We start from the raw sequence: 27,322 nt of genomic DNA on the forward strand, positions 1-27,322 counted from the left end.
GATGATCGAGAGTAGACTGATGGGGCGGTAATTGGCTGGGTTGGGTTTGTCCTGTTTTTTTTTGTGCAGAGGACACACCTGGGCAATTGTCCACATTGTCGGGTAGATGCCAGTATTGTCGCTGTACTGGAACAGCTTGAGGTAGGGACGCAGCTAATTCTGGAGCACAAGTCTTTAGTACTATTGCTGGAAAGTTATCAGGACCCACAGCCTTTGCAGTATTCAGTGCCTTCAGCTTTTCTTGATATCACGTGGAGTGAATTCGATTGGCTGAAGACTGGCATCTGTGATGCCGGAGACCCCTCAGGAGGAGACCGAAATGGATAAGTCACTCGGCACTTCTGGTGGAAGATAGATGCAAATGCTTCAGCCTTGTCTTTTGCATTGATGTGCTGGGCTCCCCCATCATTGAGGATGGAGATATTTGTGGAGCCACCTCCTCCAGTTACTTGTTTAATTGTCCACCACCATTCACGACTGGATGTGGCAGGACCGCATAGCTTAGATCTGTTCTGTTGGTTGTGGGATCGCTTAGCTCTGTCTATCGCCTGCTGCTTATGCAGTATGGCATGGAGATAGCCCTGGGTTGTAGCTTCAGCAGGTTGACACCTCATTTTGAGGTATGCCTGGTGCTGCTCCTAGAATGCCCTCCTGCACTCTTCATTGAACCATGGTTGGTCCCCCGGCTAGATGGTAATGGTAGAGTGCAGGATATGCCAGGCAATGAGGATACAGATTGTGGTTAAATACAATTCTGCCGCTGATGATCGCACACAGCGCCTCATGGATGCCCAGTTTTGAGTTGCTAGATCTGTTCGAAATCTATCCCATTTAACATGGTGGTAGTGCCACACAACATGATGGCGGGTACTCTAAATGTGAAGACGGGACTTTGTCTCTACAAGGACTGCGGGGTGATCACTCCTACCAATGCTGTTATAGACAGATGCATCTGCAACGCGTAGTTTGGTGAGGACGAGGTCAAATAGGTTTTTCCCCCTTGTTGGTTCCCTCACCACGTCCTGCAGACCCAGTCTAGCAGTTGTGTCCTTTAGGAATCGGCCAGCTTGGTCAGTAGTGGTGCTACCGAGCCACTCTTGATGATGGGCATTGATGTCCCCCAACCAGAGAGCATTTTGTGCCTTTGCTCCCTTCAATGTTGCTTCTAATTGGTGTTCAACACAGAGAAGGACTGATTCATCAAGGCGGGGGGGAGTGGGGGTGGGGAGGGGTGGTGGCGGTAGATGGTAGGAGGTTTCCTTGCCCATGTTTAACCTGATGCTATGAGACTTCACGAGGTCTGGAATCAATGTTGAGGATGCCCAGGTCAACTCCCTCCTGACTGTATACCACTGTGCCGTCACCTCTGCTGGGTCTGTCCTGCTGGTGGGACAGGACATACCTGGGGATGGTGATGACGGTGTCTGGGACATTGTAAGATATGATTCCGTGAGTATGACTATGTCAGGCTGTTACTTGATTAGCCTGTGGGACAGCTCTCCCAACTTTGGCACCAGCTCCCAGATGTTAGTAAGGAGGACTTTGCAGGGTCGTTGTCGTTTCTGGTGCCTAGGTTAATGTCGGGTGGTGTGTCCGGTTTCATTCCTTATTGACTTTGTAGCAGTTTGGATACAACTGAGTGGCTTGCTAGGCCATCTCAGAGGGCATTAAGAGTCAATGGCATTGCTGTGTGTCAGATGTAGGCCAGACAGCAGATTTCCTTCCCTAAAAGACATTAGTGAACCAGATGGGTTTTTACAACCATGGTTTCATGGCCATCATTAGACTAGGTTTTAACTCCAGATTTATGAATTAATTTCAAATTCCACCTTCTGCTGTGGGGGGATTCGAACCAACATTCCCAGAGCAATACCTGGGTCTTTGGGTTATTAGTCCAATCACAGTACCACTACGCACTGCCTCCCCAAAGCCTGTTGCAGTGTACCAGTGAAGCTCAAAGAAAGCTCGAGAAACAGCACTTCATTTCTGATTAGGCATTTTCCAGCCTTTTGCACTCAACATTGAGTTCAACAATTTTGGACCATGACCTGGTCTTAATCTTGTTTTTCATGTTTTTGTTTTCGACAGATGTGTTCACTGTTCGCCATTAACACTCCCTCTCAACAAATGCTTTGTCTTTACTACAACTATTCCCACTCCCTTTGCCTTTTGTTCCATGATATCTTTGTCATTTAATCCTTCCGCCCTCCGCCCTATCACAGACCTTCCCTTTTGGTCTTCTCCCCCCTCCCCCCTTTTACTTGCTCAAAACCTTTCTAACGTTTGCCAGTTCTGATGAAAGGTTATCGACCTGAAATGTTAACTCTTTTTCTGTCTGCACAAACACTGCCAGACCTGCTGAGTATTTCCAACACTTTGTTTTTATTTCAGATTTCCAGGATTTGCAGTATTTTGCTTTTATATTACTGTGTTTATATTGCTTGATTCATACCTTGCTAGAACTTGAACTGTCCTCCTTATGAGAAAGCTGTATTCATAATTGAATACAAGAATGCACAGAGATGGCTGCCAAAGTCAGAAATTTAAAGGGAAGAGTTACTACTCTCTACATCTTAAATTAAGGGGAGATAACTCAACTCGGATAGTCTTAGTGCAAAAGGCTTAAAGAGGGAGGAATTCTTAAAGTGCATGCAGGAGAGCCTTTTGAGCCAGCACATAGAAAGTACTACAAGAGAAAGGGACGGAACTGGACCTAATCCTAGAGAATGAAGCCGGACAAGTGGTAGAAGTGTCAGTGGCGTAGCATTTCAGGGATAGTGATCATAACTCAGTAAGATTTAAAGTAGTTATGGAAAATGACAAAGAGGGACTGGAAATAAAAGTACTGAATTGGGGGAAGGCTGATTTCAATATGATAAAACAGGATCTGGCCAAAGTGGACCGGGAGCAGCTACTTGTAGGAAAGTCTACATCAGACCAGTGGAAGTCATTCAAAAAGGAAATAGTGAGAGTTCAGGGCCAACACGTTCCCATAAAGGTGAAGGGTAGGATCAACAAGTCCAGGGAACACTGGATGTCAAGGGATATAGAGGATTGGATAAGGGAAAAAAAGGAGGCTGATGTCAGATTCAAAGCATTGAAATCAGCAGAGGCCCGAGAGGAGTATAGAAAGTATGCGGGGTGGGGGGGGGTACTTAAAAAAAAAATAATTAGGAGTGTGAAGAGGGGACATGAAAAAACACTGGCGGGCAAGATAAAGGAAAATCCCAAGGCATTTTATAAGTATATTAAGGGCAAGAGGATAACTGGGGAAAGAGTAGGGCCCATTGGGGACCAAAGTGGCAATCTGTGTGTGGAGCTGGAGGACATAGGTGAGATTTTAAATGATTACTTTTCATCTGTGTTCACTATGGTGAAGGACGATGTAGGTGTGGAGATCAGGGAGGGGGATTGTGATATACTTGAACAAATTAGCATTGAAAGGGAGGAAGTATTAGCTGTTCTAGCGGGCTTAAAAGTGGATAAATCCCCAGGCCCAGATGAGATGTATCCCAGGCTGTTCTGTGAGTCATGGGAGGAGATAGCAGGGGCTCTGACACAAATTTTCAAATCCTCTCTGGCCACACGAGAAGTGCCAGAGGATTGGAGGACAGCGAATGTGGTACCATTATTCAAGAAGGGTAGCAGGGATAAACCAGGTAATTACAGGCCAGTGAGTCTACCACCAGTGGTAGGGAAACTATTGGAAAACATTCTGAGGGACAGGATTAACCTCCACTTGGAGAGGCCGGGATTAATCAGGGATAGTCAGCATGGCTTTGTCAGGGGGAGATCGTGTCTAACAAACTTGATTGAATTTTTCCAGGAGGTTACTAGATGTGTGGATGAGGGTAAGGCAGTTGATGTAGTCTGCATGGACTTCAATAAGGCTTTTGCTAAGGTCCTGCATGGGAGATTGGTTAAGAAGGTAAGAGCCCATGGGATTCAGGGCAATTCAGCAAATTGGATCCAAAATTGGCTTAGTGGAAGGAGGCAGAGGGTGATGTTCGAGGGTTGTTTTTGCGAGTGGAAGCCTGTGACATGTGGTATACAGCAGGGATCGGTACTGGAACCCTTGCTGTTTGTAGTGTACATTAATGATTTAGACATGCATATAGGAGGTATGATCAGTAAGTTTGCAGATGGCACGAAAATTGGTGGTGTCGTAAATAGTGAGGAGGGAAGCCTTAGATTACAGGATGATGTAGATGGGCTGGTAAAATGGCAAATGGAATTTAATCCTGAGAACTGTGAGGTGATGCATTTTGGGAGGACTAACAAGGCAAGGGAATATACAATGGATGGTTGGAATCTGGGAAGTGCAGAGGGTCAGAGGGACCTAGATGTCCATAGATCACGGAATGCAGCAGCACAGGTAGATAAGGTGGTTAGGAAGACATATGGGATACTTGCCTTTATTAGCCAAGGCATAGAATGTAAGAGCAGGGAGGTTACGATGGAGTTGTATAAAATGCTAGTTAGGCCACAGCTGGAGTACTGTGTACAGTTCTGGTCACCGCACAATAGGAAGGATGTGATTGCACTGGAGAGAGTGCAGAGGAGATTCACCAGGATGTTGCCTGGGCTGGAGCATTTCAGCTATGAAGAGAGACTGGATAGGCTATGGTTGTTTTTCTTAGAGCAGAAAAAGCTGAGGGGGGACATGATTGAGGTATACATAGTTATGAGGGGCACAGATAGGGTAGATAGGAAGAAACTATTTCCCTTAGTGGGGGTTTCAATAACCAGGGAGCATAGATTTAAGGTAAGGGGCAGGAGGTTTAGAGGGGATTTGAGGAAAAAAGTTTTCACCCAGAGGGTGGTTGGAATCTGGAACACACTACCTGAAGGGGTGATAGAGGCAGGAACCCTCATAACATTTAAGAAGTATTTAGATGAGCACTTGAAACGCCATAGCATACAAGGCTACGGGCCAAGTGTTGGAAAATGGGATTAGAATAGATAGGTACTTGATGGCCGGCACAGACGCGATGGCCAAAGGGCCTGTTTCTGTGCTGTATAACTTTATGACTCGATGTAACTTTGCTGTCCAATTTTTACATTGCATTGGATTTCCTTTCATGTATTATCAAGCAGAAGAAGTGGGGAATTAACAGCTCCAAGGAGTCTCACTACTCATCACTCTGGTGTAAGATTGGGCCCTCAACTCGGGAATTACGCTGCAAGTTTAGATTAGAGCAAGGTGATGTAAATATGACCTTAGATGCTGAGTAAAAAAGATATATTTCTGTGAAGCCAGTTACTGAAGCTCAAGAAGTCATTAGAGCGTACATTAAATATTTATTGAAGAATCATTTAAAAGATTGCTGCATTAACAAATAAAATGGTGGTCGAATTGAGGTTTGTCCTTCCTGAAATCACCTTTATTCACCAGTAGTTCTAATAAACTTTGAAGAGTGCTTTATGGTGAAGTAGGAGATCTTGAACTGAATAAAGTACTCAGTTTGTTCCTTATACCTCAGGGAGTCCCCAGTCCTTTGTTTCAGCATAAAATATTCATGATCCTGTTAGCATATCTCTTCTTCTGCAAAACCATGCCTGCTATTCACCAAACAAAATATTAGCAATATCTTAGTGCTTACAATATTGGAATGTTTCAACTGTCATATTCTCATCCTTGTTTTCAAATCCCTCCATCGTCTCACCCTTCCCTATCTCTGTAATTTACTCCAGCCCCAAAACCCTCCGAGGTATCTGCATTCATCTAATTCTGGATTCTTGAGCATCCCCAATTTTAATCGCTCCACCATTGGTGGTTGCACCTTCAGTTGCCAAGACCCTAAACTCTGGAAATCACTTCCTGAACCTCTCCACCTCTCTATCTTGCTTTCTTCCTTTAAGGCACTCCCTAAACCTACCTCTTTGACCAAGCTTTTGTCATCTAGTCTATTAATTCTTTATGTGCCTTATAATACTGTCCTTATAATGCTCCTGTGATGTACTTGGGATATTTATGTTAAAGGCTTTGTAGAAATATAAGTAGTTGTTATTGTTGCAATTCTATTGTTATTTTATTATTCAAAAGAAATATGAAGAACTTCTAAACATCTTACTTACCAAAAGAGATGAAGCTCGTTTTGAAGTAGGCATTGATTAATTAACTCATTTCATTCATTTCTTTTAACATTTTGCAGTGGGTTTTTGTTTATTTCTATTCTGTGCATTTACAAAAAAGAAGGCTCAGTATTCCTTACCTTTGAATGAACCCCTGTGGACTTTGGTTGAATACAACGAAGAAGGAGGCACAGCAGATAATCAGGTAAGTGACTGCACTGAGCTACAAAACTCTTAAGCCTTACAATTACACAGTAATGTTAGTTCCCTTAATTACCCTTATTCTGCTAAGTATAAATAACTTAATTACTGAGTGAAAATCATTAAGACATTTTTTTACATACTGTGTGACATACGTGGATCTTGTGCATCATTCTCATAGCAAATAGTCCACGATGAGCATTCAGTTTTATGTAACATTTTGATTAAGATGAATTAGTTAAGATTCATTCACTGTTATAAAGTCAATGGCAGCTCATTGAGTTCCATCATGCTAATTTTCCAAACTGTGAAATTAAGATTTATTTGAAATGCATGTACATGTTTTTCTACTACAGACAGCTCCAATTTTTCATTCATCTTCATTAGTAGTTTCTACTGATGCTGGAGTGGGTGCTGGAAGAAAACTGTCACACAATTCTAATATACAAAAAGGTGCTCAAGTAATATACAGAAAGAAAGTAAGCAATTGTTCCTGCCATTCCAACTTAATTTAAATACATATTGATACCTGTTTTAGTTGCATTTAGTTTATTTTGTAATTTTCACATTTTTGCATGAAACATGAAATCCTGAAGAGTGGTGCATGTACATTCTGTATGTTATCGAGTAAGAATTGTTTTGGTCATATGGTGTGAAATTGCGGATATATTCATAAAGATTTTCTCTGATTTCCTGGAAAATTGTAAACATGTTTGGAAACATTTAAAATATTTCAGAATAAGAAAGAAGTAACATTGCTTTTCCAGCTTGCTGTGAATACACACAAAAAATACTTAAATTTGTTAGTGGCCTGGCGATCCCAGTGGTGTGGTGGGGGTTGGACGGTGGTGCCTGGGGTCAGAAAGACAGCCATGGAGTGACATATAGGCAATATGTGACTGAACTATGTCAGATAAAATTAAATACAAATAGTGCAAGATAGTCCACATTGGAAGAAGGAAATGTGGCATATATTCTAATGAATCGTATTGAACTTGAGGAAAGGCAGCCTCCTTGTGGCTGTGGGGGGGGTGGGGGCCTACCTTATTGGGCACCCAGTGCCAACAAGGGCCCCCCCCCCAACTGAAACTATCCTCCCTGCGCTGCTCTCTGACTCCCACCCACCTCGACGGCGCCGAAACCGATGGTCCCCAGTGAGGCCCAAAACCCACTAACCTTTCTGAAGGGTGAAATCCATCATCCTCTTCTTGCTGGGTGCAGTCACAGCAGTGGCCACCGCTCCCGGTGGCGCTGCTAGGACTGAAGAGCTGCCAGCCCTCTAATTGGCCGACAGCTCTTGGAGGAAGGACTTCCTTCCTCAGAGAGGTGTGTTATGACCAATGCGGGAGGAGTGCATTGTTAATTCAGTCCTGCTTCTCCACAGTTCACAACATATATTTAAAATTTTCTCACTTACTAATACAGGCAATCATATACTGTATTTTTCCCAGAATAACCAGGTTTTTTAATGAACAACAAAATTATCAGTTTATTATAAAACCAGTCTTAACTAGTAATGAAGTAGAACATAAACACACAGATCGGATTTTTTAAAGTCCCAACATTAAATTTTAAAGTCTGCTTTTTTACCTTAGCATCTCACACTCACGCACGCACGCACACACACACACACACACATATATATATATCACTTGCCCATCTCTGAAGAAAACAGCAGATGAGACAGGCTGCACCAAAAATGGCATACAGTCCAACCTCCGAGCACATGCAGACAGGCTACTGAAATCCCCCTCGCACAGTTCTCTTCAGGCAGCGCGGGGAAGCAACTCTAACAGGCCCTCCTCAGAGACAGGAGACAAAATGAATCGACACAGTGGACTTCACAGGGTCTTTCATGGAATTGCTAGAAAGCGAGCTGGGCTGTAGTCTTTTCTCCTTCCTTGACACTTCAGCAGACATGACTTTATCTCCTTCCAGAAAGCTTGTCGCTTTTCTGCCCTTCCAAGTGCTGTGCTGCTACTGGGCTTGTCCAATCAAAGAAGCGCTTGTCACTTCTCTGCCCCTGTTTCCAGGGTTTCTGTTCCATCCATCATAGGGCGGCACAGTGGCGCAGTGGTTAGCACCGCAGCCTCACAGCTCCAGCGACCCAGGTTCAATTCTGGGTACTGCCTGTGTGGAGTTTGCAAGTTCTCCCTGTGTCTGCGTGGGTTTTCTCCGGGTGCTCCGGTTTCCTCCCACAAGCCAAAAGACTTGCAGGTTGATAGGTAAATTGGCCATTATAAATTGTCACTAGTATAGGTAGGTGGTAGGGAAATATAGGGACAGGTGGGGATGTTTGGTAGGAATATGGGATTAGTGTAGGATTAGTATAAATGGGTGGTTGATGTTCGGCACAGACTCGGTGGGCCGAAGGGCCTGTTTCAGTGCTGTATCTCTAATATAATATTAAAAAATATATATATAATATAATATAAAATATAAAATATAAATATAATATAATATAAATAAATATAATATCCCTAACCCAAGCCATGTGACAACCAGCAACAATGTTGCCAATCCAGCTTCCTCAGTGTCCTCTTGAAGGCGCTCTTCTTTTTAAAAAAACCTGGTCCAACATTTATTTAGTTTAACTGTAAATTCCTTTAAAAATATTTTTTAACAAAACAGAATCACTTTCATAACAGGTGGAAGTGCCGACTGAGGCCAATTAAGGGCCTGGGCCACACAAAATTGCATTGTTGCTTCCAGGCCTGATGGAGGCGGCTATCCCCCCACTTTTTAGCCAGTGGGCGGGGCCACGCCACAACGTAAATTTGCGGCCTTAGTGTTCAAGAGCAAAGAGGACGGCAGCTAAGAGGGGAACAGCAAGGGAGAGCAGCTCACAGGCGGAACAACCCACGACAGAGTCTACAGTCAGAGGCTAAGCTTCTTTGACATGACAGAACAACAGTGCTTCAGGCAGCTCAGGTTAGTGGGTCAGATGGTGCCAGACATCTGCAGCCACCTAGAAAAAGAACTGCTGCCTGCTGGACCATATGTTACTCGTGGCTGTCAAAGTCACCATCACCCTCAACCGTCCGGATCCTTTCAGTGCATTGCTGGAGACATATCCAGGATCTCCCAGTCGGCAGCACACAAAAGCATAAGACAGGTGACAGATGGGTTGTTTGCCAGGCTGAAAATTATATGAACTTTGCCTGTACTGACACCAGTCAGAATAACTGGTGCTCGGCTTTGCATCTCCGGCTTGCTTCGCACATGTGCAGGGTATCATCGATTACAAACATGTGGCAATCTGGCATGCTCAGATCAACCAGGAGAATTCATCAATTGCAACGGATTTCACTCCAATGTGCAGGTGGTGTGCAACCACAAATGCTTTTTCTACAAGATTCCTGGGGAACCTCCATGATGCTTTCATCCTGCAGCAGTCTAATCTCCCTGACATCCTTGGAACTGCTGGCTGTCTTAAGGGGTGGCTGCTAGGAGACCAGGTATACCCACCTCAAACCTAGCTGATAAATTCCATTAGAAACCTGACCAGTAAAGCCCAACTGTGCTCAGTGCATCCCATATGACCACCAGATGTGTGATCAAACAAGCCATTGGCATTTCACTGCTACCATTCTGCTAGCAAGTACTTTGGTTCAGATCAGTGCGGCGCTATAAGGCTAAGGTATCTGTCATCCTAGTTAATGTCGCAGACACCTTGTCATTCAGAACGGTCAAGGCGTACATGGATTCATCTGATTGCCGCGTTTGATGGCCGTGGAGTTGGCCATTCTATCCATGCCAGAAGACATCATTGCAATGCCCTATGACATCAACCCACTCATACTTGAAGTGGACTCCTCATACTCTCTGCAGTCATGATCAGTGTGCTTGGAAGACCTGTCAGTACATTGCACAGTTTATGCTGCTACTCAATTATTTTCCTTTTTATCAACGGCCCTCTGGATACAGCTGCTGTGTCCAGCTGAGCAGAGTTTGGAGAGGGCTGCACCCTCTGACGCAGATTCTTCATTGTTGTCCCTGTCACCACAATCTGCTTGTGCTCACTTGTGAAGTGAGTCATCAGGTGTAAACTCAACCATCTGCCTTGTTGATCCCACCAAAGTGCGAGTATCTCAGCTGGTACATGGCAAGCATGAGTCCTGTGACGGTGCACCCTCAGCTCCTCTGAGGAATTGTTGTCCGCAACTCTGTCGACTTCTGTTTCACGCATGAATGCCCCGTCAGAGATAAAAGATATGAATTAATATTGGCAAAGTTAAAATTGTTGAAAGTTACTATTCTGAAGACGATCATATTTTACACAATGTTGAAATCTAGTCAACATGACTGATACTTGTATGATATGTGGGTCACTGATATTTAATTGTATCGCCAGGTAGTTGGGAGGTTGCTATCTCTCTATCTCTGATGGCTAGGGACACAAAACTCCATTTCATTGCAGTATGATAGGAGGTATAAATGTTTGTAAGCCTCAAAATAAGTTATAAATCAAAGTAAAATTGAGGTCCCTTCAAACCTAGATTCTGCAATCAGTGTTGTTTTAATAGCCCAATGATCAATTTATTGTAAACGAGCTAAAACTAATGTTAAAATAATGCTAATCAGAAAGTTTAAGCTGTGTAGACTTTGTCAATCATGCTATGATTTTGAGACCAGGAATTAAAACTTGGATGATCAAATTTCTGAGGTACGAATTCAACTGGAAGAACCCAAGATACAACAAACTTTTAATGGACTGCTGATGCTTTCAAACAGTTAACAATCTGCTTTAGCACCAGTGCTTCCAAACAGGTGGCAAGTTCAGCTTTGTATGTTCTTTACCAACATGACTTTTTCTTGTAATTTTGGGGAGAGGAGTCATAATTATTTGCAAGTCTCAGAAAAGTTAGGAAACAAAATGTCAGATTTATGAAACTCTTGTTTAATTAATTATCACTGCCATTATGAGACCAAGAATCAGAATTGTAGTGAAAACTGTGGAACCTAGAAGTGCATAATGTAATATTAATCTTTAGAAATCAATGTTTCATTTATCCAGAATGCTTGTAGTTTTTAGAGTAATTAAATTCATGATTTCCTTTCACTATCGTGGAGTTCATCACTTGCAGGTGATTTTAGACTCAAAATCTTGGGCCATATAAATAACCATTTTCTTTTGAGAAAACAAACGTTCTGTGCTAATTATCCTGGATAATTGCCAGAAAACATTGGGAATGATAGTCACATTAACCTTTTAGTGTTTTAGAGGCAGAAACCATGTTGCTCTGTACACTTTTACTTGTGTACTTTTGCACACTGCATTGAGTACCAAGACTAATGCAACAGCAACTTGCATTTATATAGCATCTTTAACATAATGAAACACCACAAGAGGCTTTACAGGTGCGTAATCAGTCGAAACTTGATACTAAACCAAAGAAGGAGACATTAGCACAGATGACCAAATGCTTTGTCGAAGGTGTAGGTTTTTAAGGAGGGTCTTAAAGGAGGAGAGAGAGGTGAAGAGGCGGAGCAGTTTCGGGCAAATCGGGTAGTCAATTCTTTCCCTTCTTGCTGTCCCACACATCTCTCATCTCACCAGCATTCATTCACTTCAGTCTGCTCCAAAGCACCAGAAGTAGCTTGATGCCATGGACTAACAGCAATATATCTCCAATAGGAAAGGTAGAGTTGACCTAAAGTTACTGATCTGACTGAGACGAACATAGGATTACAGCCAAACCTCCCTCAGGGTTGGTTCGAATGTGTGCTTGTTAATCAGTGGTTATTGAGATAAGTTATAAAACATAAGCAACCCTTCTTGGTTTTGTGAATTACCACTTGTATACTTAGAAGAAACAAAAATTATAGCAGAAAGTTGTAGTTAAGCTGCAATTGAAACTATTATTTCAATTTTTTTAAGTCCCTCATTTAATCTGATTGCTTTAGTTTTTGATTCAGTTGAATTTATTTAGAATTATTAATTTTTCTTTTCACTATAGGACAGTTTGCCATATGGAGGGGGGACTTTGAGACTAATTAATACATCACAAGAACATGGCTTGAACTCTGGGACTAACAGGCACTATTGGGTAAGAACAGACCATTGTATATTCTAATGTCTCTTAAGTTATGTGGCTTTCATAGAGACACATTGATATACTGCATATAGGCTGCAAGTTGCAGAGGAAGGGTCTTTTACTCTCTGCGCATTCTGCATATTGGTTTGAACCTGTTCCCCCTAGTTATATTCTTAAACAAAACATACATTATCTCTTTGACAACGGTACAGGATGGAACAATCTCAGAAATATTACCAATAGACATTATGGCCCTGAAAATGTACGCCAAGCACACTTAGGGTGGCCGCTGACTGAAGAGACAAGAAAGTAGAACTGGTCTGAGGAGGAGATGCTGGGTGCCCACTGGAAAGTATCGTTCTTTGTCTCCTCAGCCCCATTTGTGTTCTCTATCTCTGGGGTCCAGGCCATAATCCTGAACTGGATTGTGAACTGGACCCACAGGTGATCCCCACAACTGTTGGTTATCAGAGAGGTAGACCTGGCCTGCTGAATCGTATCAAAGGCCTGGAACTCCTCATGTAAAGAAGCCCACCCCCTTTCTATGCCAATGACAGAGATCACTATCCTAAAATTCAACACTATGTTTATCTGGGTTAGCCCTTCTGTCAAGTTACAGCAGGAGTACATCAGAAGGGCCAATGATTTTTGGGGCCTACATATTGTGTACATTTGAGACCGTTAACTTTAAACTTGGCATCAGGTGGCAGGACTATATCTCCAACACAGAAGTCCTTGAAGCGGCCAACACCCCCAGCTTATACACACTACTGAGTCAGCGGCGCTTGAGATGGCTTGGCCATGTGAGCCGCATGGAAGATGGCAGGATCCCCAAAGACACATTGTACAGCGAGCTCGCCACTGGTATCAGACCCACCGGCCGTCCATGTCTCCGTTATAAAGACGTCTGCAAACGCGACATGAAATCGTGTGACATTGATCACAAGTCGTGGGAGTCAGTTGCCAGCATTCGCCAGAGCTGGTGGGCAGCCATAAAGACAGGGCTAAATTGTGGCGAGTCGAAGAGACTTAGTAGTTGGCAGGAAAAAAGACAGAGGCGCAAGGGGAGAGCCAACTGTGCAACAGCCCCAACAAACAAATTTCTCTGCAGCACCTGTGGAAGAGCCTGTCACTCCAGAATTGGCCTTTATAGCCACTCCAGGCGCTGCTTCACAAACCACTGACCACCTCCAGGCGCGTATCCATTGTCTCTCGAGATAAGGAGGCCCAAAAGAAAGAAAAGAAAAAAGAACTTTAAAACAATAGATGGGAACTCCCCAGACTGATTAAAGAATTACACAACAACACTTTTACTACAACAACTAAACTAAAAAAGAAAACAGGAAACAGACCTTTAGGCCTGACATCAGTAGTAGGGAAAATGCTAGAATTTATTATAAAGGATATGACAACTGGAACTTGGAAAATAATAAAAGCAAAATACTGCAGATGCTGGAAACCTGAAATAAAAACAGTAAGTCCTGGAAGTACTCAGCAAGTCTAGCAGCATCTGTGGAGAAAGAAACAGTTAACTTTTCAAGTCTGTGACCTTTTATCAGAACTCAAACAGAAAATAATGGTAGGATTGGGCAGAGTCAACATGGATTTATGAAAGGGAAATCATGTTTGACAAACCTGTTAGAGTTTTTTGAGGATGTAACTAGCAGAATAGATAAGCAGGAACCAGTGGAAGTCGTGTATTTGGATTTTCAGAAGGTTTTCGATAAAGCCTCACACAGGAGGTTAATAAGCAAAATTGCAGCTCATGGGATTGGGGGTAATATGCCGGCATGAATTGAGAAGTGATTAATGGACAGAAAACAGAGTAGGAATAAACGGGTCATTCTCAGGTTGGCTGGCTGTGACTAGTGGGGTACCGCAAGGATCAGCGCTTGGGCCCCAGCTATTCACAATCTATATCAATGATTTGGATGTGGGGAGCAAATGCAATATTTCCAAGTTTGCTGATGACACAAAACTAGGTGGGAATGTGAGTTCTGAGGAGGATGCAAAGAGGATTCAAGGGGATTTAGACAGGCTAAGTGAGTGGGCAAGAACATGGCAGATGGAATATAATGTGGAAAAATGTGAAGTTATCCACTTTGTTAGGAAAAACAGAAATGTAGAGTATTTCTTAAAAGGTGAGAGATTGTGAAGTGTTGATGTTCAAAGGGACCTGGGTGTCCTTGTTCATAAGTCACTGAAAGCTAGCATGCAATTGCAGCAAGCAATTAGGAAGGCAAATGATATGTTGGCCTTCATTGCAAGAGAACTTGAGTACAGGAGTAAAGTAGTCTTGCTGCAATTGTGTAGAACCTTGGTGAGACCGAACCTGAAATATTATGCACAGTTTTGGTCGTCTTATGAAAGGAAGGATATACCTGCCATAGAGGGAGTGCAATGAAGGTTCACCAGACCTTTCCCTGAGATGGAGGGATTGTCCTATGAGGAGAGATTGAGGAGACTGGGTCTATATTCTCTAGAGTTTAGAAGAATGAGAGGTGATCTCATTGAAGCATGCAAAATTCTTAAAGGGCTCAACAGGGTAGATGCAGAAAGGATGTTTTTCATGGCTTAGGGTCTAGAAACTGGAAACACAGGGACTAAGATGATGAGGAATTTCTTCACTCAGAGAGTGGTGAATCTTTGGAATTCTCTACCCCAGAAGGCGGTGGAAGCTCAGTCATTGAGTATATTAAAGACAGAGATTGATAGATTTCTAGTTATTAAAGATATCAAGGGATATGAGGATAGTGAGGGAAAATGACATTGAGGTCGAAGATCAGCCATAATCTAGTTGAATGGCAGGGCAGGCTCGAGGGGCCGAATGGTCTACTTTTGCTCCTAGAGTCATAGAATCATAGAGTTTTAACAGCACAGAAACATGCCCTTTGGCCCAACGCGCCTGCACCGACCATCAAGCACCCGTCCTAACTAATCCCATTTCCCCGCATTTGGCTCGTAGCCTTGTATGTTATGGCATTTCAAGTGCTCATCTAAATACGTCTTGAATGTCATGAGTGTTCCTGCCTCTACCACCTCTTCAGGCAGTGTGTTCCAGATTCTAACCACCCTCTGGGTGAAAAAATTCTTCCTCAACTCCCCTCTAAAACTCCTGCCCTTACCTTAAATCTATGCCCCCTATTTATTGACCTCTCTGCTAAGGGAAAACGTTTCTTCCTATCTATCCTATCAATGCCCCTCATAATTTTGTATACCTCAATCAGGTCCCCCCTCAGCCTCCGCTCCAAGTAAAACAACCCCAGCCTATCCAGTCTGTCTTCAAAACTGAAATGCTCCAGCCCAGGCAACATCCTGGTGAATCTCCTCTGCAGCCTCTCCACTGCAATCACATCCTTCCTATCGTGTGGCGACCAGAACTGTACACAATACTCCAGCTGTGGCCTAACCAGCGTTTTATACAGCTCCATCATAACTACCCTGCTCTTATATTCTTTGCCTCGGCTAATAAAGGCAAGTATCCCGTATGCCTTCCTAACTACCTTATCTACCTGTGCTGCTGCGTTCAGTGATCTATGGACAAGCACCCCAAAGTCCCTCTGACCCTTTGTACTCCCTAGGGTCCTACCATCCATTGTATATTGCATTGCCTTGTTAGACCTCCCAAAGTGCATCACCTCACACTTCTCAGGATTAAACTCCATTTGCCACTGCTCCGCCCATCTTACCATCTCATCTATATCGTCCTGTAGTCTAAGGCTTTCCTCCTCACTATTTATGACACCACCAATGTTTGTGTCTTCTGCAAACTTACTATTCACATCTAAATCATTAATGTACACTACAAACAGTCAGGGTCCCAGCACCGATCCCTGCGGTACCCCACTGGTCACAGGCATCTATTCACAAAAACAACCCTCTACCATCACCCCCTGCCTCCTTCCACTAAGCCAATTTTGAATCCAATTTGCCAAAATACCCTGGATCCCATGGGCTTTTACTTTCTGAACCAATCTCCCATGCGGGAGATTTCATATGTTGCTAACATTAACTAAACAGTACTTACTAGGTAGTAATACACTAAATTACAGAGAAAGGTGTTTCCCATTAACTTATTAACGCACTCAAAAAACCCATACCACATTTATACAGTATATATTATACAGTGTTCTCATCATTAAAAGTCCCGAACTCCTCCCAGCTGCAATGGGTTGGATCTCCCAGTCCTTCTCAAAACCAGTGTTGTCTTCTCTCACTTCTTCCAAGCACATTTGACCTGAATTTCCGTCAATAAGGCAATCTCTGGTGATCCCGTTGGTCTTTTCTCCTTTGCAAACCTCAAGCCTTCAAATCGGGTTCAAATCTTAGCAGCCTTTTGCTGTATTGGTGATCTGAGAGCTGCTGTTTCTCAGGAAACAGCTCATTGGCTTCCCTCTCTCTTCAGGCTGCACAGCTGTGCTGTTCTTCCTTTCAGCCTCCAGACTGAGGAAAGCCTCTCACATATATGCAGATCAAAAGACAATAGTCATTTGTCTTTTACAATTCTTAGAGACCATGGCCAGGATTTTATCCGGACAACATGGGTCTCGATTTCTGGCAAATGCTCCAGCGAAAACCCAGCATTGCCCCTTCTGTGGGAGGCCCGCCGAATCAAGTTCCAATTAGGCCCTTAACTGGACAGCAGCGGGCCTTCCATGGGATCAAGGACCCTGGTGATGCACGTCATGTCCTCTGAGAGCTGCTGGCCAATCAGAGGCCAGCAGCTCTTTAACTGAGCAGCACCCACCTGAGGCCTAGGAGCTGCGTTGGACCGGTCAAGGCAGGATGGGTCTCACGGGATGGGGGTCACGGGGGAGGGGTGATGTAAGGGCGTCTGGAGCAAGGGTGTGGTGGGGGGGTTACTCTCAGTGGGCACCCCACTTCCCGATGCCGGGTCCCTCATTCAGTCATCAGCCTTTTAACGAGAGAACCCCACGCGCAGAACCAGCAAGCAACCTTCTGGGTTTTTCTTGCCGTGCAACAGGCCCACCTACTGCTAGGCTAATTCCAGCAGCGGTGGGATGAGGCCCTTAATTGGGCATTAATTGCCCACTTAAAGGCCTCAATTGGCAGAAGGGTGGGAAGGCTGTTCACAGGCCTCCAAATCCGCCGCGAGGGAGGGCATAAAATTCTCTCCCGTAAATCTAACTGTAGCAAAACTATCTGTGCCTTCCTTTGTTTCCAGCTGTTAAAAATTGCAACTCCCATTTGCATTTTAGAGCCCCCGGCTCCCTGTTTACAATCTGAGAGTCTGGGACAGTGAAACCCATTGTCTTTTAGGTGCTACAACCTTTGATCTGGGTTCCTTGTTTTCATGGTAACCAAGACCCCTGGCTTGTCTTTCGGCAGAGTTGGTGTGAGGTCACATGTCTCCTCCAAATGTCCAATTTACATTGCATTAAAGATCACTATTTTAAAACATAACTATACTACAAAGTCCAGCGTTCGTAACAGTAGGCTATTTTCTTCTGCGGAAGCTGATGCTATGCATTCAAATAATATCACCGAGGGACTTTGAGGAACAGAAGGGAGCCAAGGATATATCCTTAGGGTATTTCAGAGATAAGGGTGTGAGTGTGGAAAGAGAAGCCGTTGCTGGAGATGCTTTGGCTAAAATTGGATAACTAAAAGTGGAAATAAGCAAGGACAATCCTATTGTCTCACAGAGCTAAACAACAGAGGAGAGGAATTGGATGAGGTTGGTATGGTCAACTATTAACAAGGCTGCAATCAGGTTGAGGAGGATGAGGTGGGAAAATGCAGCATAGTCACAGTTACAGTGGATGTCATTTGTGACTTTGATGAAGCCTGTTTCAGGGCAGAAACCTGATTGGAGAGATTCAAATTTAGAGCTGTGGGAAAGATTCACATTTATTGCGGCCTCAGTGAGACTGTTAACATTAGAAATATGAGATATGAACCCCAGACCAATTTAAAGAATTACACAAGATTTCACGTTTTAAGTCTTTTATTAGAACAACTAAACTAAAAGAAATCCCCATTAACTAAATAGCACTTTGTAAGTAGCTGATACTCCAAATTACAAAGAAAGGTATTTTCTTTACTTATTCGAATACTTGAAAACCTCACACCACACTTATACATTACACAGTCCTTTTTGATGGTGAAATCTTTTGCAGTTAAATGTCCCAAACTCCTCCCAGTTGCAATGAGTTGGATCTCCCAGACCGTTTCAAAATTAATGTCCTCTTCCCTCACTTCCCTGAGCATTTTTGACCTGGACATACGAGGATAAGGTGATTCCTGGTAATCCTGTTGGGCTTTTACTTCTCCGTAAGCTTCAACTTTCAAAACAAATTCAAGTCTTCGCAGCCTTTTGCTGTATCAAGCTTCCAAGAGCAGGCATTCCCTTTCTATCTCTCAAGGCTGCCACTGCTGGTTTCCTTTCTAACAGTCTGCTCGGAGACTGCCACCACTAGTCTTCTATACAGCCTGTTTGCCTTCAGAAAATCTGTTAAATTTGTCGGAACTCAAAAGTTAATAGCTTATTGTCCTTTTTCCAAAATGCAAAGTCCAGAAGTCTTGTTTTAGCTGAGCCACTTGGGCCTTCCTTTGATCCCAGGTGTAAACAGCTGCCTGGTACGTTTGCATCCTCTGAATCACTGACTCCTTGTTAACGATCCAATAGTCTGGGAGAGTGAAACCCATTGTTTTTCAGGTGTTACCCCCACAGTCTCTGTTTTTCAAAAAAAAAGTCTTTGCTCTGGGTTCTCTGTTGTCTTAGTAACCAGGATTTCAGTCTTGTATGTGAGAAGATTAGACATGAGGTTACCTGACGTCTTGGGCTCCATCTTAAACTTTTAAAAATCACAGTTTTAAAAAAATAATCATGTTACAAAGTCTAGCATTCATAACGCATGGATTTGGAAGGCAACATCAAAGGATATTGAAAAGGAAGCTTGAATATGGGGTGTAGCTTGCAGGGACAGAGGGATTATTGTTTTTTTTGAGGAGCGTGGTGATGATGGTGGTTTTGAAAGGGAGTGGGACAGTACCTGAGAAGAGTGAGCCATTTATAATGTCAGCTAGAATAGGAACCAGGAAGCAAAGTTGAATGCGCTGCAGTTTAATGTGAATAGAGTCAAGGAACCATCTCATCGACAAGGTGCGATCAGAGAGGGCATGTGAGAAGATAGGAGAGAAAGTACAGAAAGATGTGGAATTGGGGCCAGGGGAGGAGGGAGCCTGGGGGGCGGCTTAGTTTAGTGGGAAAAGCAGTGTGGTGGGGAGGCAGCAGAGACAGATGAATAGATGTTCTGTCATAGTGACAAAGAGGTTGTTGTATTTGCTGTTGGATGTGAAAGTGGAGATGGCAGAGGAGAAGAGGTAGCTGTCAATATGAATAAGAGAGTTTATAAGGAGGACGAAGTTTAAGGAGGACAGGATGATCGTGAAATTAGTGTAGAAGTGGCAAGGTAAGTTGAGATGGAAATTGAAATCACTGAGGATGAGGAGCTGCTCAGTGCAGAAGCTATCAGAAGAAGGGTGGGAGGATATCTTGTAGAGAAGCTCTGGATGGGACGTCGGCAGAGCAATACAAAATTAAGTTTTTATGGGAGGGGTGAGAGGGGTGGAACAGGTTGGGTATTTGAATGAGATGTTGCCAGAGGAGGCAGGGGAGAGACCAAGGTGTGCTTTGGTGATAGGGACCAAATTGCCACCATGGCGGTTTGGCTGAGACAGATGGGGGAAAGTATAGCCAGGTGGAGAGGTTTCAGTGAGGGGCAAGGTGATGTTACCTGCAAGTCAAGGTTCAATCAAAGACATGTCAATGTAATCATCCAAAATTAGGTTGTGGATATCAAGAGTCTTGTTCAAAAGTGAATAGACATACTTACATTCTGAAGATGAGGAGGGTAGAAGTTGCAGAGAGGGCTGGTGAATCAAAAGTATGACAGAAATTTGAAGTCAGGAACTATACTGCATGTACAAACAGTAAATATTTTATTACCTTTTAGAAAAAGTATCAGTTCATTTAACCTGAATGCTTTTACTTTTTGGGACCATTAAATTAATTCAGAATTCATGATTTATTTTCATTGTAGGAGACTTCACCACAACTAGCTGATTTATTCAGATCAAGTTCACACAGTTATCGTTCAAAAGCTTGGGACTCCAGGAGCTATTTGGTGAGACCAAATCTCTTTATGTTGTCAACAAAAGCATTCCTCTCAACCCTAAAATATGCAACAATAACTTCTAAAGTGTGGGCATCACTCTTTCGGTATACATAGTATTTTACGTTTAAAAAAAAATTATGATGAACTGTTCGATAAGCTAATCTTGCTATACATTCTTTTAGAATTGAATATTGAATGAAAGGGAATAACTTTATTCTGTTTTAAAATATATACAGTAGTTCAGCCTCCGATGGAAAACTCCATCTTAAATGCTCTAGCTGTGTCAGTCCTTTCCCGACAGCAGCTGAGGATCCCTTTAATCATCTTTGGAAATGGCCACTTCCTTCTACCAGCCACAATTGGTTGGGCAAGAGCTCAAACTAGGGATACACGTGAGACAAAAATGGCAGCCTATCTTAACTGCGCCATTTGATCTTTATTTGCATATATTTAGGAGGCGCTTATTTCCAATGAGAACTACAAAAAAGGGGACAGACATCAATGCAGCAGTAAATCAACACCTCTACCCACTGCTTCATGTTGGTTCCACTATTACTCTGTTTTTAAGCAGAAATGTGCCCCATTTCATTACAATAGTGACTGCACTTAAAAATAAGTACTTGATTGGCTGTGAAGCACAAAGGGACAACCTGAGGTTGTTAAGGGTATTAATTAGTGCAAGTCCTTCCTTTCTCCCTTCCTTCCTTCTCCTTGGCCTTAACAATTACAACTGGTATAATCACGTCATAAAGGAAGAAGGAAGACTTGCATTTATATAGCACTTTTCATGACCACAGGACATCACAAGTTGCTTTACAGCCAATGAAGTACTTTTGAACTGTAGTCACTGTTCTAGTGCAGGAAATCAGGAAGCAAAAATGATAGCAGAAAATTGTACTGAGGGAATCAGCTACCCTTAGAGATATGTCATAATTTGTAAATCACCAGAAACGCAGTCCTTCGTTTAATCTAATTGCTTTCAGTTTTTTGTGCAATTCAATTCATTTAGGATTATTTATTTTGCTTTTTACTATAGGGCAGTTTAAAATATGGTGATAGCACATTGAGACCAATCAACACATCACAAGAACATGACTCAAAAGCTTGGGCTAACAGGCACAATTTGGTAAGAATAAATTGAAATGAAATATATTAAAATTATACATTAGTTACCACAGTGATACTTCTCATGATGGTTGGATAGAAGTTCTAACTGTATGCACCCCTCCCAATTCACAGCTATAACAGGTATCAGAGTCTGATGAAAGGTCACTGACCTGAAATGTTAACTCTGCTTCTCTCTCCACAGATGTTGCCAGACCTGCTGAGTATTTCCAGCATTTTTTGTTTTTATTTCAGTCTTGAGTTGTTTTCCATTAGCACAGACAGTACAGCAGAAGTTGCCAGTGACAATGTAAGCAGATAACTATATTTAGAAATGTTGTCTTTTTCACTGAAAGGCTGGGAATGTCCTCAGAACTGCTCCCACTCCACTGTTATAACTTTTGCTGCATGTATGGTGGAAACCCTGTTTAGATGTATAAGCAGAAAATGGTCGCACTTCCGATGAAGTTTGAATTATACAGCACAGAAACAGGCCTTGCGGCCCATCGTGTCCGTGCCAGCCATCAAGTACCTATCTATTCTGATCCCATTTTCCACACTTGGCCCGTAGCCTTGTATGCTATGGCGTTTCAAGTTCTCATCTAAATACTTCTTAAATGTTGTGAGGGTTCCTGCCTCTAACACCCCTTCAGGTAGTGTGTTCCAGATTCCAACCACCCTCTGGGTGAAAACATTTTTCCTCAAATCCCCTCTAAACTTCCTGCCCCTTACCTTAAATCTTAGTCCACTGGTTATTAACACATCCGCTAAGGGAAAAAGTTTCTTCCTATCTATGCCCGTCATAATTTTGTATACCTCTATCAGTTCTCCCCTCAGCCTTCTCTGCTCTAAGGAAAACAACCCTAGCCTATCCAGTCTCTCTTCATAAATGAAATGCTCCAGCCCAGGCAACATCCTGTTGAAGCTCCTCTGCACCCTCTCCAGTGCAATCACATCTGTCCTATAGAGTGGTGACCAGAACTGTACACAGTACTCCAGCTGTGGCCTAACTAGCGTTTTACACAGCACTATCGTAACCTCCCTGCTGTTATATTCTATGCCTCGGCTAATAAAGGCAAGTAACCTATAAGCCTTCCTAACCACCTTATCTACCTGTGCTGCTGCCTTCAGTGGTCTATGGACAAGTACACCAAGGACCCTCTGACCCTCTGTAATTCCTAGGGTCCTACCACCCATTGTATATTTCTTTGCCTTGTTAGTCCTCCCAAAATGCATCATCACACATTTCTCAGGATTAAATTCCATTTGCCACTGCTCTGCCCATTTTACCAGCCCATCTATGTCGTCCTGTAATCTAAGGCTTTCCTCCTCACTATTTACGACACCACCAGTTTTCGTGTCATCTGCGAGCTTACTGATCATACCTCCTATATGCATGTCTAAATCATTAATGTACACTACAAACAGCAAGGGTCCCTGCACTGATCCCTGTGGTACACCATTGGTCACAGGCTTCCACTTACAAAAACAACCCTCGATCATAACCCTCTGCCTCCTGCCACTAAGCCAATTTTGGATCCACTTTGCCAAATTACCCTGGATCCCATGGGCTGTTACCTTCTTAACCAATCTCCCATGCGGGACCTTATCAAAAGCCTTACTAAAGTCCACGTAGACTACATCAACTGCTTTAATCTCATCTACACATCGAGTCACCGCCTCGAAAAATTTAGTCAAGTTTGTTAGACATGATCCCCCCCTGGCAAAGCCACGCTCTCTATCCTTGATTAATCCCTACCTCTCCAAGTGGAGATTAATCCTGTCCCTCAGAATTTTTCCAATACTTTCCCTACCACTGATGTTAGACTCACAGACCTGGTTTATCCCTGCGACCCTTCTTGAATAATGGTACAAAAGCCCAACGGGAAAGGTGATCCAACCATGGCTAACAAGAGAAGTTAAAAGATCAAAGGAGGAGGCTTAGAAAGTTGCCAAAATGTCGTAAGCCTGAGGATTGAGAATATTTTAGAATTGAGCAAAGGAGGACCAAGAAACTGATAAAGAAAGAGAAGATCGAATATTTAAGTAAACTAGCGAGAAACATAAAAAGAGACTGTAAAAGCTTCTATAGGTATGTAAAAAGGAAAAGATTAACACAGACAAATGTAAGCACATTACAGGCAGAGACAGGGGAATTTATACTGGGGAATAAAGAAATAGCAGAGAAACTAAACAAATACTTTGTGTCTGTCTTCACGGAGGAAGATACAAAAAAATCTCCCAGAAATACGAAAGAGCCAAGGGACCTAGGTGTTCTTGTTCATAAGTCACTAAAAGCTAACATGCAGGTGCAGCTAGCAATTAGGAAGGCAAATGGTACATTGGTCTTGCTTGCAAGAGGATTTGAGTACAGGAGTAAAGAAGTCTCTGGATAAGGAGGCGATCATTTAAGGCTGAGAGGAGGAGAAATAACTTCACTTAAAGAGTTGTGAATCTTTGGAATTATCTACCCCAGAGGGTTGTGGATGCTCCATCGTTAAATACATTTAAGGCTGGGATAGACAGATTTTTGGTGTCTCAGGGAACCAGGGATATGGCAAGCTGGCGGGAATGTGGAGTTGAAGCCTAAGATCAGCCATGATCGTTTTGAATGGTGGAGCAGGCTCCGTGAGCCATGTGGTCTACTCCTGCTGCTATTTCTTGTATTCTTGCTGCAATTTATCGAGCCTTTGAGAGACTGCTCCTGGAGTATTGTGTACAGTTTTGGTCTCCTTACCTAAGGAAGAATATACTTGCCATAGAAGGAGTGCAACAAAGTTTCGCCAGACTGATCCCTGGGATGGTGGGATTGTCCTGTGAGGACAGATTGAGGAGACTGGGCCTGTATTCTTGAGTTTAGAAGAATGGAGAGGTGATCTCATGAAGCATGCAAAATTCTTGACAGGGATCGACGAGGTTGATGCAGGAAGGTTGTCTCCCCTGCTGGGGGTGTCTAGAACCATGGGTCATAGTCTCAGAATAAGAGGTAGGCCATTTAGGACTGAGATGAGGAGGAATTTCTTCACTCAGAGGGTGGTGAATCTGTGGAATTCTCTACCCCAGAGGGCTGTGGAGGCTTAGTCATGTTCAAGACAGAGATTAATAGATTTCTATACACATTAGATAGTGTGTATAGGGGATAGTGCGGGAAAATGGCATTGAGGTAGAAGATCAGCCATGATCTAGTTGAATGGCGGAGCAGGCTCAAGGGGCCAAATGGCCGACTCCTGCTCCTATTTCTTATGTTCCTATGAAACATATAAGATTTTGAGGAGGCTTGACAGGGTAGATGCTGAGAGGATGTTTCCCCTCTGCCCCTGGGAACAATGGAGCATGGGTCACTGAATATATTTTCCAGACTGTGTTAGACAGATTTTTGATCTACATGGGAGTCAAGGGGGATGGGGAACAGGCAGGAAAGTGGAGTTGAGGCCACAATCGGAACAGCCATGATTTTATTGTATGCCGGAGCAGGCTCAAGGAGCTGCAAGGCCTACACCTGTTCCTATTACTTACGTTCTTATGTTCTCAGCATCCAAGCTCATGAATTTTGAGAAGGCCTCAACTGACGAAATGTATTGGAATGCCCAATTGCTGTCCATAGCTCACTTGTATTACATACAAGAGATGTAAGGCCCAATCACTGGCAAGCCTCAGGCCTTCCTCTTAAGGCACACCACCCACATAGCACCGATTTCCAGAGCAAGACCAATTTCTCAATTCTTGGTATTTCAAATCCTTTTATATCTGTGTTACCGATCTCCTTCTCAAAAAAAGTTTGCTTATTTTTTACCAAAATGAATTGTTTTGATTTACCTCAGCCTGTTTCTTTCAAATAACCGCCACTAATGTCCGAGATACTCTCAAACTGCGTCTCTGATCCCTCTCTGTCTTTTCCAGAAGTGGTAAGAAACTAAGTTGATCTGATATGGTATAATAAGAGACAACTTACTTAAATACCCCAAGGTCAGAAAATTTGTCAGTCATTCCTCAAGACTTGCATGAACTCAGTAAATTTAGCTTCCAAGATCTATTGCAAGGTGTAGATATCTTTTTCATAATTGTAGATAAGACAGCTTCTTGTACGCATTAGGGAGAATTCTCCTTCGGGTCTTAAAAAATCTGGGCAGGATTGCTGCAGAGAATGAGGGAAAGTTTGAAGAGCGAGGCCTCTACCTCACCAACCAGGATTTCCCTTCCCCTGCCTCTGTTCACCACAGGTTACACCTTCTCCAATTGCTGCATTTAAATAGCTGTGGGGGGAGGGATGGAGTCCAGGTTGCTGGTGTATTTCCCTACCACAGACTTATTCACAACCTATAAAATATGTTAATAGGTCCCAGGAAACGGTTGTAAAGGCTTTGTGTTCCAACAATGGAAATGGGGTAGGTGGGGGGTGAGGGGGGTGTGAGGTGCAGAGGGCTCTCCCTCTAAGTCAGGCCCAACTAAAGACCTTGACTGGGAGCCTTGACTCTGATCTTTGGGACATTTGTCCCTTTAAGGTTTCTCACCACCTTTGACAGTGACAGAATGGCATTTCCACTGCAGTATCACTGGTGTTTACCTCAGTTGCATTAGCCCACAAAAACTGGACCGCAAAGAGGAGAGACCCCTCACTGTCTCTTCAGGTCACCAGATCAGTAATTACATTTCCTCTGCATTTCTTCTTATTAAAATATTGCTTTAAGATATTTTCACAGAATCACAGAATAATACAGTGCAGAAGAGGCCCTTCGGCCCATCGAGTCTGCACCGATGCATTAAAACACCTGACCTGTCTACCTAATCCCATTTGCCAGCACTTGGCCCATAGCCTTGAATGTTATGACGTGCCAAGTGCTCATCCAGGTACTTTTTAAAGGATGTGAGGCAATCTGCCTCTACCACCCTCCCAGGCAGGGCATTCCAGACCGTCACCACCCTCTGGAGACAAAAAGTTCTTCCTCCAATCCCCCTTAAACCTCCCGCCCCTCACCTTAAACTTGTGACCCCTCGTAACTGACCCTTCAACGAAGGGGAACAGCTTCTCCCTATCCACCCTGTCCATGCCCCTCATAATCTTATACACCTCGATCAGGTCACCCCTCAGTCTTCTCTGCTCCAGTGAAAACAACCCAAGCCTATCCAACCTCGCTTCATAGCTTAAATGTTCCATCCCAGGGAATTAGGGTTGCAAGAATTGAAACAAAATAGAATATTTAGATTTTAATTTTCAGAAGTGAAAGAACTGAAACTGCTTGATATATGCCCATCATTTTAATAGAAGATCAGGTAAACCTATTATTCTAGCTATCTATCTATGTTGATTATTATAGCTTCAACTTTTTTTTTCAGGAACTGGATACAGATGAATTAGAAGTTAGCTATAAGCCTCGTGTATATAGCTATGAAGGAGAAGAACTAAATGTACCATCTCTTGAATCCATCTGCATAGCTGAGGATAACACTGGCTTTGACTACTTGAATGATTTGGGGCCAAAGTTTGCAACACTAGCAAGAATCTGTCAGGAGAAGTATCCACAATAATAATTTACTCTAGCGTTTTTGTGAACATTCTGCTGACAGGAGGAGCACCTTGAAAATTAACTCCACAATACTGTTTCTAATAAATTGAAATGGACACCTACTTAGGGCGGCACAGTGGCGCAGTGGTTAGCACCGCTGCCTCACAGCTCCAGCGACCCGGGTTCAATTCTGGGCACTGCCTGTGTGGAGTTTGCAAGTTCTCCCTGTGTCTGCGTGGGTTTCCTCCGGGTGCTCCGG

At 43.2% G+C, this 27,322-nt stretch overlaps 1 protein-coding gene across 1 annotated transcript in view; it reads left to right on the plus strand.

Annotated features, from left to right (window-relative positions):
* cdh26.1 (cadherin 26, tandem duplicate 1) overlaps positions 1-27,085 on the plus strand; it is a 123,936-nt gene extending 96,851 nt beyond the window's left edge. Inside the window, exons 16-21 of the mRNA XM_068048521.1 lie at positions 6,156-6,280; positions 6,633-6,755; positions 12,237-12,326; positions 20,381-20,464; positions 21,492-21,581; positions 26,894-27,085. Coding sequence (XP_067904622.1) covers positions 6,156-6,280; positions 6,633-6,755; positions 12,237-12,326; positions 20,381-20,464; positions 21,492-21,581; positions 26,894-27,085 — 704 coding nt within the window. The remainder of the gene's footprint in view (positions 1-6,155; positions 6,281-6,632; positions 6,756-12,236; positions 12,327-20,380; positions 20,465-21,491; positions 21,582-26,893) is intronic.
* The last annotated feature ends 237 nt before the right edge of the window (positions 27,086-27,322 follow it).

This window comes from Heterodontus francisci, chromosome 16, assembly GCF_036365525.1.
Source record: "Heterodontus francisci isolate sHetFra1 chromosome 16, sHetFra1.hap1, whole genome shotgun sequence".
Lineage (NCBI taxonomy): Eukaryota > Metazoa > Chordata > Chondrichthyes > Heterodontiformes > Heterodontidae > Heterodontus > Heterodontus francisci.